This window comes from Rhincodon typus, chromosome 35 (genome assembly GCF_021869965.1).
Source record: "Rhincodon typus isolate 14 chromosome 35, sRhiTyp1.1, whole genome shotgun sequence".
Lineage (NCBI taxonomy): Eukaryota > Metazoa > Chordata > Chondrichthyes > Orectolobiformes > Rhincodontidae > Rhincodon > Rhincodon typus.
The window spans coordinates 21,715,601-21,729,697 of record NC_063366.1 but is presented as its reverse complement, the minus strand read 5'-3'; the positions used below and the strand labels follow the sequence as shown (position 1 = coordinate 21,729,697).

Sequence of the window (14,097 nt, the reverse complement as noted above, 5' to 3'; positions counted from 1 at the left end):
AGTGGAGATTGAGACAGTACAGTGTGGAGCTGGAGGAACACAGCAGGCCAGGCAGCATCAAAGGAGCAGGAAAGTCGACGTTTCGTTTCTGAAGAAGGGTCCCGATCCGAAACGTCAAATTTCCTATTTCTCTGATGCTGCATGGCCTTCTGTGTTCCTCCAGCTTACACTGTGTTGTCTCTGACTCCATTATCTGCAGTTCTTGCTATATCAATCAGCAGAGGAGATTACCGGACAAGCAGGAACAGAGTGCTCACATCAGCACTCTGGACGTAATGAAGGAAGGAAAGACATTAGTCGCAGTAGCCTTTGTTTGTATCTGATTTGTGTAGGCTTCATTTCCATATCAGCAGAGATGGGGTGTGAATAATATTACAGCGAAATTTACTCATTGAACAAAACAGAAAAAGCAAAGATGTGTCAAGTGTACAACGAACGCCGACCCCATAAATTCTCTTGAAAAGACGAACCTTCAACCTGTTAATTTCTTCACAGCTACTGACAGGTTTGGCAGAAATTGCCAGAATATTTTTGCTTTGATAGTAACTCGCCAGTGACGCCAATCAGCTCGGAACCGATGTGTGTTCCGGAAAAAAAGAGGAAATAGGATTTTCTGTATCGTGATGACAGCAAACAAAATTCAGCATTTCTTTTTTAAAAATAATCAGCAACTTGCAATATTTCTCAACGCTTTGAGGATAGTCAAGGAGATTTTACTGTAGCTGCTAAGGCCCCACTGTTCAGCCTGGGAAATCACCAGAGGATGAATTGAAGTATACACCGTGCAACAGCAAAGGAAGCACCTGAGCGGTGCAGAACGTGGCGTTCATTGAAAAAGTTTCTCAATCTCAATATCCTCAGCTCTTCTGAAAGTATTGGCTCCAGAACAACAGAGCTGAACTCAGCTGTCACTTCGCCTGGGTGACCCAAAGAGTGCCATTGGATAGCATTTCTGAAGAAGGATCCCGACCCGAAACGTCAGCTTTCCTGTTCCTCTGATGCTGCCTGGCCTGCTGTGTTCATCCAGCTCTACACCTTGTTATCATTGGGTAGCAATAGATTGGGGTGTGTTCTCGAGAAAAGAATGAAATGAGAGGGCTATTCTAAATTAGGGGGAAGCTGGATATAGAATCATAGGGTTGTACAGCATGGAAACAGATCCTTCTGTCCAACTCATCCACGCCAACCAGATATTCTAATTTAATCTCGTCCCATTTGCCAGCATTCGGCCCATATCCCTCTAAACCCTTCTTATTCATATACCCACCCAGGTACCTTTTAAATGTTATAATTGTTCCAGCCTCCACCACTCCTCTGGCAGCTGCATACATGCACAACCCTCTGCATGAAAAAGTTACCCCTCAGATCCCTTTTCTATCTTTCCCTTCTCACCTTACAATATTCCCTCTCATTCTGGAATCCTCTACCTAGGAAAAAGACCTTTGCTATTCATCCTATCCATGCCCGTCATGATTTTATAAGCCTCTATGAGGTCACCCCTCAACCTCCAACTCTCCAGGGAAAATAGCCCCAGCCTATTCAGCCTCTCCCTATGGCTGAAATCTCCAGTACTGGCAACGTATTTGCAATTTTTTTTTTTCTGCACCCTTTCAAGTTTAATGACATCTGTTCTAGAGCATGGAGACCAGAATTCAATGCAGCATTCCAAAAATGCACTGAATAACCACAACATGACCTCCCAACTCCCAGATTCAATGCACTGACCAATAAAGGGAAGCATACCTAACGCCTGCTTCACTACTCTATGTACCTGTGACTCCCCTATAAAGACAATGTTTCCAATTTTAGGGATTTGTGGTGGGGATGTGGGAATCAGAACAAGCAATTATAATATTTGATTGTCACCAAGAATGGGAGATTGAGAGGAAGTATTTTTACATAGAGATCTATTAACATGCAGAACATTTTGACGCAGAGGAGGTGGGGCAAATAACATTGATGCATTTAGGGAGAAATTCAGATAAACTTGGGAGAGAATGAAGTAAAGAATTTGTTCAACAAAGAAAAACTGCAGATGCTGGAAATCTGAAACAAAAATAGAAATTGTGAGAGAACCCTCAGCAGGTCTAGCAGCAGCTGTGCAGAGAAGGCAGAGTTAACATTTAGGATAAAGTGAAACTTCTTCAGAAATGACTGTAGCTCAGAAAAGGTTGGTATAGAACATAGAATATAGAACATTACAGCGCAGTACAGGCCCTTCGGCCCTCAATGTTGCGCTGACCTGTTAAACCAATCTGAAGCCCATCTAACCTAAACTATTCCATTATCATCCATATGTTTATCCAATGACCATTTAAATGCCCTTAAAGTGGGCGAGTCTACTATTTTTGCAGGCAGGGCATTCCATGCCCTTACTACTCTCTGAGTAAAGAACCTACCTCTGACATCTGTCTTATATCTATCACCCCTCAATTTAAAGCTATGTCCCCTCGTGCTAGCCATCACCATCCGAGGAAAAAGGCTCCCACTGTCCACCCTATCTAATCCTCTGATCATCTTGTATGTCTCTATCAAGTCACCTCTTAACCTTCTTCTCTCTAACGAAAACAGCCTCAAAACCCTCAGCCTTTCCTCATAAGACCTTCCCTCCATACCAGGCAACATCCTGGTAAATCTCCTCTGCACCCTTTCCAATGTTTCCACATCCTTCCTATAATGCGGTGACCAGAACTGTACGCAATACTCCAAGTGCGGCCGCACCAGAGTCTTGTACAGCTGCAACATGACCTCATGGCTCCGAAACTCAATCCCTCTACCAATAAAACCTAACATACTGTACGCCTTCTTAACAATGCTATCAACCTGGGTGGCAACTTTCAGTGATCTATGCACATGGACACCGAGATCTTTCTGCTCATCCACACTACCAAGAATCTTACCATTAGCCCAGTACTCTGTATTCCAGTTAGAAGCTGAAGATGTGAGAATGATGGCTAAAAGTTAGATGGAGATGGAGCCCAGGGAGAGAGAACAATCATCGGACAGAAAAGAAATGGATAATGTTCAGCCTGGGAGAATCAATAGCTGCTAATGAGGACCATTATTGGCTGACAATGGGTTGGTTGCAGTAACAGCCTATGTGATGACAAGGCCTGGTGTTTGGGATTTGGGAGAAGGACATGGCATAAGGTAATTTATGGAAGTTGGCCCTGATAGGCTGCATGGTTGCTCAGTGGTTAGCACTGCTGCCTCACAGCACCAAGGACCTGGGTTCAATTCTGACATGTCTGTCTGGAATTTGCCTGTCCTCCCAGTGTCTGTGTGAGTTTCCACCAGGTGCTCTGGTTTCCTCCCACAGTCCAAAGATATACAAGTTAGGTGGACAGGCCATGTGAAATTGCCCTATTGTGTTCATGGGTGTGTAGGCCAGGTGGATTAGCCATGGTGGTTATAGGGACTGGTGGGCGGCTGGGCCTGGGTGGGATGCTGTTTGGAGGGTTGGTGTAGACTCGCTGTGCTGATTGGCCTCTTGGGCTGTTGTAATTCTATGAATATGAAAGTTCCCAAGTGGTGCCATTCTTCCAGCTTGCAATGGGGTTTGCCAGAGCAGTGCAGCAAATTGAAGACAGAGATGTTGGCCAGGGAATAGGGTGGTGTGTTGAAGTGGCAGGCAACTGGAAGCCCAGGGACTTTTTTACAGACAGAACATAAATTTTCTACAAAGCAGTTGCCCAATCTATGTTTCATCACCCCAGTGTAGAAGAAAACACATTGTGAGCAGTGAGTATTGTAGACTATTGAGAGTCAAATGCAGGTAAATCGCCGCTTCAATTGGAAGTTATGTCTGGAGCCTTGGATAGAGAGGAGAGAGGAAGTAAACAGGCAGGTGTTATACCTTCTGCAATTGCAGGTGAAGGTGTCATGAGGAATAGAGAGGTGTTGGGAGTGAAGGAGGAGTGGACCAGGGTATCCTGGAGGAATGGCCCCTGCAGAAGGCTGACAAGGGAGAGGAGAGGAATATGTGTATGGTGATGGCATCCTGCTGAAGGTGGTGGAAATAGTAATGAATGATCCTTTGTTGAGAGGGGTGAGGGTCACAGGAGATGGGTCAGACAGGACCGTGTCAATCATGGTGGTTGGGAATCCACTGTTGAGAAAGAAGGAGTGCATTTCAGACACTCCCTTGGAGAAATTCACATCATCCGAACGGATACGACTGAAGTGGAAGAGCTGGGAAAATGGATTGGAATCTTTACAGAAAGGGGGGGTCTAAGGAGGTATAGTCCAAGTAGTGGGAGTCAGTATTAAACTGACTAATGGATATTGGTGGTCAGCCTATCCCCAGAAATGGAAGCAGAGATGTTGAAAAAGGGAAGGAAAGAGTCAGAGTTGGATTAGGTGAATGTGAGGGCCGGGTGGAAAATGGAAGCGAGATTGATAAATTTTTCAGAGGCAAGCAGCATCAATGATGTTATCGATGTACCTGAGAAAGAGTTGTGGGTGGGGTCAGAGCATGACTGGAAAAGGAATGGTCCAATGGACCCCAGAAAGAGACAGGCATAACTGGGGCCCTTGTGGGTACCCATGGCCAGCTCTTTGACCTGAAGAAAATGGGAGGAGTTAAAGGAGAAGTGTTCAGACTAAAGACTAACTCAGCCAAGTGGAGGAGGTTGGTGATGGATGGGGATGGTCCAGGCCTTTTTTCCAGGAAGAAGCAGAGAGCCCAGAGGCCATCCTGTTGGGGGATGAACGTGAAAAGAGATTGCCTAACTGCTGCTCTGTTCTGTCCCTAAATGGGCTCCACATCCATCTATCGTTTACTCCTCCCCCATCCTCCCAACCCATCTTCAGTGTATATACCAACCTTTTCCCAGCTACAGTCAGTTCTGGGGGTCACTGAATCCAAAGAGCTAACTCTTTTCTAGCCACAGATGCTGCGAGACCGGCTGAGTTTCTCTAGCAATTTGTTTTTGAGAAGAATTTTTGATGGGGTTAGAAAAAGGAAGGGGCAGTCTCGTAAACTATATAAAGTACAATCATGGATGTGTAGAGAGTTCTTGTGGTGCAGTAATAGTATCCATTCCTCTGAGCAAGGAGGCCTGTGTTCAAGTTCCATCTGCTCTAGAGCAGTGCTGTACATTTCCCGGACAGATTGAAACAAAATACCTAGGCTATTTGCACTTTCTTTCTGTAAATTATATTTAATACACTGTGGTATAATTACATTCTGGAACGTTCGTAGAATCCCCCGCCAGGCAACACGATAAGGCTAGTATTTCACAATCGTGTAATAGTGACTAAATACTCGGCATTCGACTTACCTGTCCAAACATCCTCAGCGCTCTATCCCACTTTCAATGTCATCATGTAACGTGGTGAGGTGGGGAAGAGTGTTGCCAAGATAACAGAATTTATGAACCGGTGAGGTCTGGATTGTAATGATTGGGTCTCAGAGTTTGTGGTCAGAGGCAGATAGGCGTGAAATTACTGTCGTGTTCAGACTCGTCAACAAGCGAGGTGTTATAAGGGACAGCAAAGCCGTCAACAAGCAATTGAATGTCCTCTTAAATAGCTAATCCAGGAGCACAGACATCAGCGAAAAAGATTTTATCTTGACAGTTATAACTTGATGCTTGTGAAAGCCTTAAACCTTTGTAAGTGCTGATTCTGAACTGTGAAACTTCACCGAGCTTTCTACAGCTCACAAGTACCATCTTTTGACTGAAATCGGTACTACCCTTAACCGTCAGGAAAAGTTGGACCCTGCAATGGGCGGAAAAGAGGCGTTAGCCAATCAGCTGCGTGTTTTATACCCAGCACGTCTATGAAAATGAAAAGTCTGTCATTTAAACTCAATAGTTACAAATTTCCTGTCTCTTTGCAGAAATATTTTGTGTATAGTTCATCACTAATAACGCGAGATGCTCTACACCGGAGCAACGTTCGCATTCACTCCACAATTTATGCTGTACGTGCTGCTTTCATATAAAATGAATAGGGACAGTGATGGGAAAGGGCTGGTATGGAGCTGTTCTCCTTGCACATATTTCCCTAAAGGATGTCACGAAAATATCAAACCTGACACTCTGCTCTTTCTCACTGCCACATCATTCTGACAATACTCCCTTACGCTGAGACTGTCTTTCCATGCTCTGTTTAACACTGACTCAACCCGTCCTCACACGCTAAAGGCTCAATCCAAGGATTTGATCCCTCTCCCTTTCTGCTCTCGTGCTGCACTTTACTCCATTTTTCCGTTTTTTGTACTTATTCCTATCTCCAGAATATCACCCATTTCCATCACCACCCTACAGTACCTTGTAATTTTATATTGGTTGTCTCTGTCAAAGTAACCTTGTCGGTCAGGCATGCTGTGCAGCACGGTTAACGCTTATTCATAGCTACATATATTAATACAGATTGCCCTGTATTTTACAGACAGAAATAACAGCGGCTTGTTTCAAATGATCAAAATAGGCAACAGCCAGTTGAGCCAGTGGCTCATTTCTCATGGTATTAACTTGACAAATTCAAGTCAATTTGCCTGACTTAGAATTAAATAAAGCTTGGCAGCTAGCAGTCAGCATGATCTAACTGGTAACTTTTGCATTCAACATCTTTATTTTACAAGTGGCTTCTGATTAGAAATCAGCTTTCTCTTCTTGTACAATATAGAAAATCACATTCCCTATTACATTGTGATTCACAAAAAGACCATTAATCCCAGAACATCCTCTGTAAATTGGAAAAACAAAAAATGCTTTTATACAATATCCAAAACAGACAGGGTACAGTTCTCTATTCCTCGTGCAGTAATAAAATCATTAGGAGAATATTCAAACTGGTATGCCTTATTGAACATCTTGCTTAAATTTGAGCACTCAGGATTCAGTTGTTAAACAGGAACTGTGATAGTGCAAGGAAGAAGCTATCTTACACGAGCTTTACTGCATTTTGCTTAAAAACTACTTGCAGGGCTTTAGCTGGTCTGAAACTAACTAATTCTTCACTCTAAAAGATCTAGCTCACTCTCCTCTCCTCTTCTGAGGAGTACTATTCTATCAAGCCTTCCAGCTCTGTGATCTTCATAGGACTACCCAACGTTAAACATAAAACTAAGTCTCTAAAAGTCTCTAAGTTATGTACATTTCCATTAAAGCAAAATTCCAGAACTCTAACAAATGTTCAAGGCCCCATCATTTAACATGTTGGGTCGCAAACAATCCAAAATAAACAGAAGTCCATTAAAGCACAAATCCATTCACTCTGCAGCCAGGCTTCCAAACCTGTTTTAAAAAGAAATTGCTATGTCTACAAAGATACTTATAAGTTAATAATTAAATGTCAGACACATACAAATGCTCACCAATTACTCAAATACCAGACCCAAATATCATTAAAAAACATAATTGCTACATCACAGGGTGAAAGGTAAAAAAATTAAAACAGCAGGACAAATCCCAGCTCCAGACTGGGGATGTAAATTAGTTGTGTTACTAAGTGAAGCAGGGAGTAATGAAGGAAAGAGCGATGATTCCTTGAACAAATTTAATAAATTACAGAGGACCTCCAACAAACTCTTCATTGATCACATTAAATTAATAGCTTGCAAGCTTACTTTTAGTAGGGAACAATTTAATTTTGCAATATTCACAGTTACAATTCAAAGTTATTGATATACAAAAGGAAAACAAAAGCAACCGTGACATACAGTAAATGATAGAAAATAATAACATACTCCAATTGTGATGCAGTGATTTAGAGTCCTCACTGTTCACATGTCGAAAGACAGCAAACAATAAGGAAAGTATGTGTTAAAACTAATAGTTTAAGCAGGAAAGGTAGTTAATTACATAGCAATACTCAAATTTTACATGAATAGGTTTTTGTTTTTCAAGGTTTTAAGGGGTTTAGTGCAAAGACAAATATTTGGAGTCAAGTTGCAGGTCAATCTTGATCTCAATGAATAGTAGAAATCTTGCGGGCTAAATGGCCTTCTTATTTCTAGTTATTTCTAGGTTCTGAACCCTGCCCTATATAATTGTCTATTATGTAACAAACACTTTATCATTCATTTTATTTTATTCAAATAAAATTTCCATTTTAATTGAATGGGAATAAAATGAAATATGACAGGGAATCAAATTAGAGAAATATACCGTCCATTATGAGATGGCTGATATTAAAATTTACTCAAGTTAATGGCAGTTAATATAGAGTCACATAGAATGGGTGTCCAATGCAATACCATCGCTTTTGGATTCCTGTTATGTCCAATTTACATGTCAAAGTATGAACTTCAATATTTCAGCAACCACAGACGTTTCTTTGAAGTGGGACAGATTTTCAGCTGGGCATTTTCTGAAGTTTGCAATATTGGATAAAGTTTTGGTGGGAATTCTTTCCTAGGAAAAGTGTAGAGATGAGATTTTGTGTCTGCGTTGAAAAATGAAACCGTCTGAGACTCATAATTGAGATAAACACCAATCTTCTTTGGGACATCACCAAGAGAAAGCTGCGGATCGGCAGAGTTATTCACGACCAGATGGTTTTCCAGCCATCCAATGGTCCAGAATCCATTCTCAGGTTTCAGTTTAATCTGTTCCTCCCAATTCACAGATTCTGCAACGGCTCCCAGATTCCACTCGCCTGTCCCAATCACCTCCACTTCCCAGTAATGCCTCCCTGATGTGAATCCCTCTTTTCCCAGCACATAGGATGGGTCCTTCAGCCTCTTCTCGGCATCAGGTTGATTTGTTCCAGTCCATTTTACACTTTTCAGATCCCCAGACACCTCAACTTCCTGATGGCCAGTTTTCTTAACCAAGGTCACAGAGGCTAGGAGAGGAAAGAGCAAAAGTACAGAGATTCACTCAAGGCTAGACACAGATTTATTCAGGATTTAGACATTAAATAATTCAATTAAATCCCTATAGAATCTGAGGATTTTTTTTGAAAAGTTTTTATTTCATTTCCTCTGATTAGAGGTCTTCTGCCTCAATCCCATGGATATGGCATTTTTGATGCTTTCACCAAATCTGGTGTTCCCAGCAGATTTCCAGTTGTTGGAGAAAGAAGGGGATCATCCCAAAAAGGAGAAGTTAATCTCTGACAACGGCAAACTATTGGTTGTTCCACAGGGCAGATCACAACCCCTCAGAGAGATGGGGTGGGGAAGCGAAGGAAGGAATATTCAAATCAATTGCAAAATCACAGAGTTGATGGTGCAGAAGCAGGCCAGCATTCCTGCACTGGTTGTTTGAAGGAGTATTTCACTTAGTGACATGCTTTCTCCTCATAACCTTGCCTATTGCACCTTTTATAATAACAATGTTTTAAATGCTTGAAAACGTAACAGAAAGGATTGATGAGGATAGTGTTGTTGACGTGTTGTATATGGACTTTCAAAAGGCACTTGGCATTGTGTCACACAATAGACAGGTGAGAAGAATTATAGCTCATGGAATATTAAAAAAAAGGGGACAGAAGCAACATGGATACAAAATTAGCTGAATAGTAGGAAACGTAGAGTAGCTGTCGTTGGATATTTTTCAGGCTGGAGGAAGATTTGTAGTGGAGTTACCAGGGATTAGTGTTGGGATCCTTGCTCTTCCTGATCTATATTAATGATCGAGTGTAGGGGACAGCTTCAAAGTTGAAGAGTTATATGGACCTTGAAAACACTGTAAACCATGAGGAGGACAGTGTAAATCTCCAGAAGGACATAGTTGGTAGATTGAGCAGATAGATGGCAGATGAACAAGGACAAGGAGGTTGTGCTGAACTAATAAAAAAGGTATGTATTAGACCTCAGCTACAACACAATACAAATAGAAGGACATGTACACATTGGAGAGTGTGTAGAAAGGAGTTATAAAATGGTTTCAGGGATGAGAAACTTTCATTGAGGACAGGTTTGAGAGACCGGGATTATTCTCCTTTAAAAGAAAGGGGCTAAGAGGAGATCTGATTGATATTTTCAAAGTCATGAGAGGTATGGATAGAGTAGCTAGGGAGAAACTTTTTCCATTCGTGAAAAGATCAAAGTGAGACAGAGATGTAAAGTGATTTGCAAAAGTAGCAAGTGTGATGCGAGAAAATATTTCTTCATGCAACAAGTGGTTTGCTGTGTGCCAGTGTAGTAGGCAGTCAGGTGAGAATCAATAGGGAAGTAGAGGAATATTTGAATAGAAACCATATACAGAAGTATGGAGTTAAGGCAAGAGGATGGCATTAAGTCATAATGCTCATTGAAGGGACCATACAGATATGATGGGCCGAATGGCCACCTTCTGCACCATAACAATTCTGTGATTATTCATGGCTTTCCTGCCTCTAAAATTTACAATGATGCTGATGTAACCTATGTTTTGGAGTAAACTTTTGGTCGTCTATCCTAATACCTTTTCAATGTGGTCCCATGTCAATTTTTCTCTGCTAATATTCTTGTGAAGTAACTTTGGACATTTTACACCATAAAAGATGTTTTATAAATGCGAGATGGTGTTGTTTTGTATTGCGGGGCTTTATACTTACGATAATCGATGTTGTAATTTTTGTAACCTGCAAATGTAAAACAAAACATCATTACAGTGCACCAAATTTCTCATCAGTTAAATCAGACAATTGTACAGTTGCAAATTAGGAATTAAGAATGTTCCCCATTCATTAGTCTGCACTGAAATCTCAGTCAGGTTGGAAAAGAAACATACAGAGACCATGATGGGATTTAAATGCTAGTTAACTTTTGTAATATTGCATGCAATTCCGGTCTCCCTGCTGTAGGAAAGATGTTGTGAAACTTGAAACAGTTCTAAAAAAATTAGAAGGATGTTGCCAGGGTTGGAGGGTTTGAGCTATAGGGAGAGGCTGAGGCTATTTTCCCTGGAGCGTTGGAGGCCGAGAGGTGACCGGAGAGGTTTATAAAATGAGGGACATGGATAGGGTAAATGGACAAGGTCTCTTTCCCATGATGGAAGGAGTGTAAAACTAGAGGGCATCGGTTTAAGCTGAGAGGGAATGATTTAAAAGGGACCAGAGGGGCAACTTTTTCATGTGGGCTGGTGCGTGTTTGGAATGAGCTGCCAGAGAAGTGATAGAGACTGGTACAATTACAACATTTAAAAGGTATCTGGATGGGTATATGAATAGGAAGGGTTTAGAGGGATATGAGCCAAATGCTGGCAAAGAGGATAGATTAATTTAGGGTATCTGGTTGGCATGGACGAGTTGGACTGAAGGGTCTGTTTCCGTGCCGTACATCTCTAAGACTCTATAGCTGTTCTATTCTGTCTACTTAATTGAGGGCAGGCTCGCTAATCGGCAAATACTCTTTGCTGTCTAGTTTTCTTGCATTAATGAAGTCCAAAACAGATGATGACTCCAAGTGCAAGAACAGGGAGTAGTGCAGAGATTTGAATGATGGAATGCATTATTATAGCGGACAACATACTGAGCTTTGACATGTTGCATTTTGACACACTCGGTCTCTTAAACTCAGGAAATAGAAGCCTTTCCTGTCCTGGAAATTGTGAGCCAGATTTTCCAAGAAGTGGCAATGTCATACAATCACCCACTGTATAATGCATATCCTTTGACCTGCCTTTTTCATCACAATATTTATATCACTAGTCAAGTTCACTTCCTGGTCAATGGTATCCCCAGTACGTTGACAGTACGAGGACTCAATGACAGCTATGTCATTAAATGTCAAGGGGTGATAACTAGAATTTTTTTTTGTTGGAGATGGTTGTTTGCCTGGCACTTGTGTCTTCTTACAACTCTCTTCACAATGAACCATAAAACCAATTATCTGAAAGTTCTGATAATTATCCAATTGTTCTAACATTGAACCTCTGTATCAGCACTCTTTACATTATATCCTTTAACCCGGGGTGAATTTGACACTCTCCCACATCACATGTCAGGTGAGAGCTTGGGGACGTGAAATAAAGCAGGTAGCCAGCCCACAACCTCCTTGACCTGTCTTCCATATTATACTGGGCGCTAAGGTATCAGGCAGATATACCACTGTTATTAAGACAAAAACATGGCTCATGGCGAGAAAGGACAGCTTGTGCCTTGTGTACATTAAACAACACCCCCTTTCCTCCTCTCCACACTCTCAAGATGGTACTTCCATTTGGTGCCCCCACCCACCTCCACCCATGCTGTGCCCACTGTGAACCCCCACACCTCGCTGCGGTCTCCAATCCATGCCTGACTAAAACAGCCAGACTTGCCTTCAAGTTCAATATCCATGATTTTTATTCCAGGAGACTGCACGTATTCCTGGTAGGGACTACTACTGGATTCTGGTACTGCAGGCAGTGAGAGGTGGTTTTCGCACACCCCCAAATCAGTAAGGCTGCCCAAAATAAAACTTGCTGCCCAGCAGCGATACTAAAAAAAAGCAAGGTGCCCGCTGACTTCGACAGGATCACGAGAAATGTTCCCTGATCTGGTCACCCTGGAAAGTTCATCCTCTCTCTATTAGATTTAACCACTTTCTGTTGATGCATGATACTTTTAATGCCATGGTGATCAAGTTGAGGCACAAGTCTCCAGTGCTACTGTGTGCACATGCCATGATTTTCTCAAGGAAGTCTTAACTTTGCCAGACGACATACACGTTTTAGAAATTCATGTTAACGTGCCTTGATTGTTCCACAATCTTTGTGGCATTAAGTTTTATTCAATATTACAAACTGACATGGCACCCTCAGACCAATTAATTCTTTTTGATCATTTTGAACTGAGCATTTTGAGCCAATATTTCTCTGGCAAAGTTTTCTTGTCCATTGTGTTCACAAGAGTGTAATCTGAGCCAGTATTATTTTCCAACATCTCTTAGCTTTCTAAGATGCATACAATCAGAACGCAGTGCTTTTCCCATGAGTTCTACTGCTGTCCATGCTTGTAAAAACATTCAATATTACAGTGGTAAAATTCTAAGTTACAAAACCAAAGCTTTCTGATTTCAATCATCATAAATCATGGCTCTGGAATGATTCAGAAATATATCTTACCTTCCAAAATGCAAAACAGTTGTAGCTCTGAAAGTCAAGAACATAGTGAAGTATTAATGAGAGGGGTTCCACAGATAACATCACACCCTTTACAGGTACTGAGCACAAATTCAACATTCAAGGCACTTCCCAGTGCTAATGAAATTATATGGAATTCGTTTCAAAGATAAACAACTGAAACTCTAAACAACTAGGTTAAATTTTAAACTTCTACCACAGAATCCAGAGAATTCTTATAGAGCAAAAAGAGGCTGATTGGCCCATGGAGTCTGCACCAACCCTCCGAAAAGCATTCCACCCACACCCATACAATGGCCAATCCATCTAATGTGCGCTTCTTTGGACTGTGGGAGGAAATTGAAGCACCCAGCAGAAACCCACACAGACATGGGGAGAACGTGCAAACTCCACCCAAGCTGGAATCAAACTCAGGTCCCTGGCACTGTGAGGCTGTAGTGCTAACTGCTCAGGTTTTGATTACATTTTGACTGAAGAAATAATCTGTGTTTATATACATTTCATAAGCTCAGAATCACCATGTTACTCTAAAACCACTATAAAAGGATGGTCAGAGCTTTGGTCAAAACATTTCTGCTATGAAGTAATTACAACATTTTGCAATGTCAGTGTCTCAGATAAACAGGCTAGGTATAATTTTAGGTCGTACCACTTGCTCTCTTCATTACTATCTAGTAACTAAGTGCCATGCAGAAATAAAATGGAACACAGAGCTCATCTCAAAATCTGATGACACAAATGTGTGCCCGTTTGTCTAAGATATTGTAATAGTGTATGGTTGTGATGCCCTGTCCATTTCTCATTGAATGGAGGTTCAAAAGTTCACCAATAGACATTTTAACACTCCAAGTTTGATCTGATTTTTACAATTTCTAATCTCCAGCTTCATTGTCCACTGTCCTTTATATACATCTTTTGGTAAACACCTTAAGATGTTTACTTGATATGAAAGCAACGAGATCAATGGGACAGAGATAGTTAGAACTGCTGATGCTGGAGTCAGAGATAACACAGTGTGGAGCTAGAGGAACACAGCAGGCCAGGCAGCATCAGAGGAGCAGGAAAGGTGACGTTTCGGGTTGGGACCCTT

The 14,097-nt window shown here is 41.6% G+C and overlaps 1 protein-coding gene across 1 annotated transcript in view; it reads right to left on the bottom strand.

The window, feature by feature from the left end:
* The window catches only part of LOC109917291 (butyrophilin subfamily 3 member A1-like), a 51,702-nt gene that overhangs the window by 23,946 nt on the left and 13,659 nt on the right, over positions 1 to 14,097 (bottom strand). Inside the window, exons 6-9 of the mRNA XM_048616682.1 lie at positions 12,990 to 13,016; positions 10,498 to 10,524; positions 8,274 to 8,799; positions 5,673 to 5,724 (exon numbers count right to left, since the gene is read on the bottom strand). Coding sequence (XP_048472639.1) covers positions 5,673 to 5,724; positions 8,274 to 8,799; positions 10,498 to 10,524; positions 12,990 to 13,016 — 632 coding nt within the window. The remainder of the gene's footprint in view (positions 1 to 5,672; positions 5,725 to 8,273; positions 8,800 to 10,497; positions 10,525 to 12,989; positions 13,017 to 14,097) is intronic.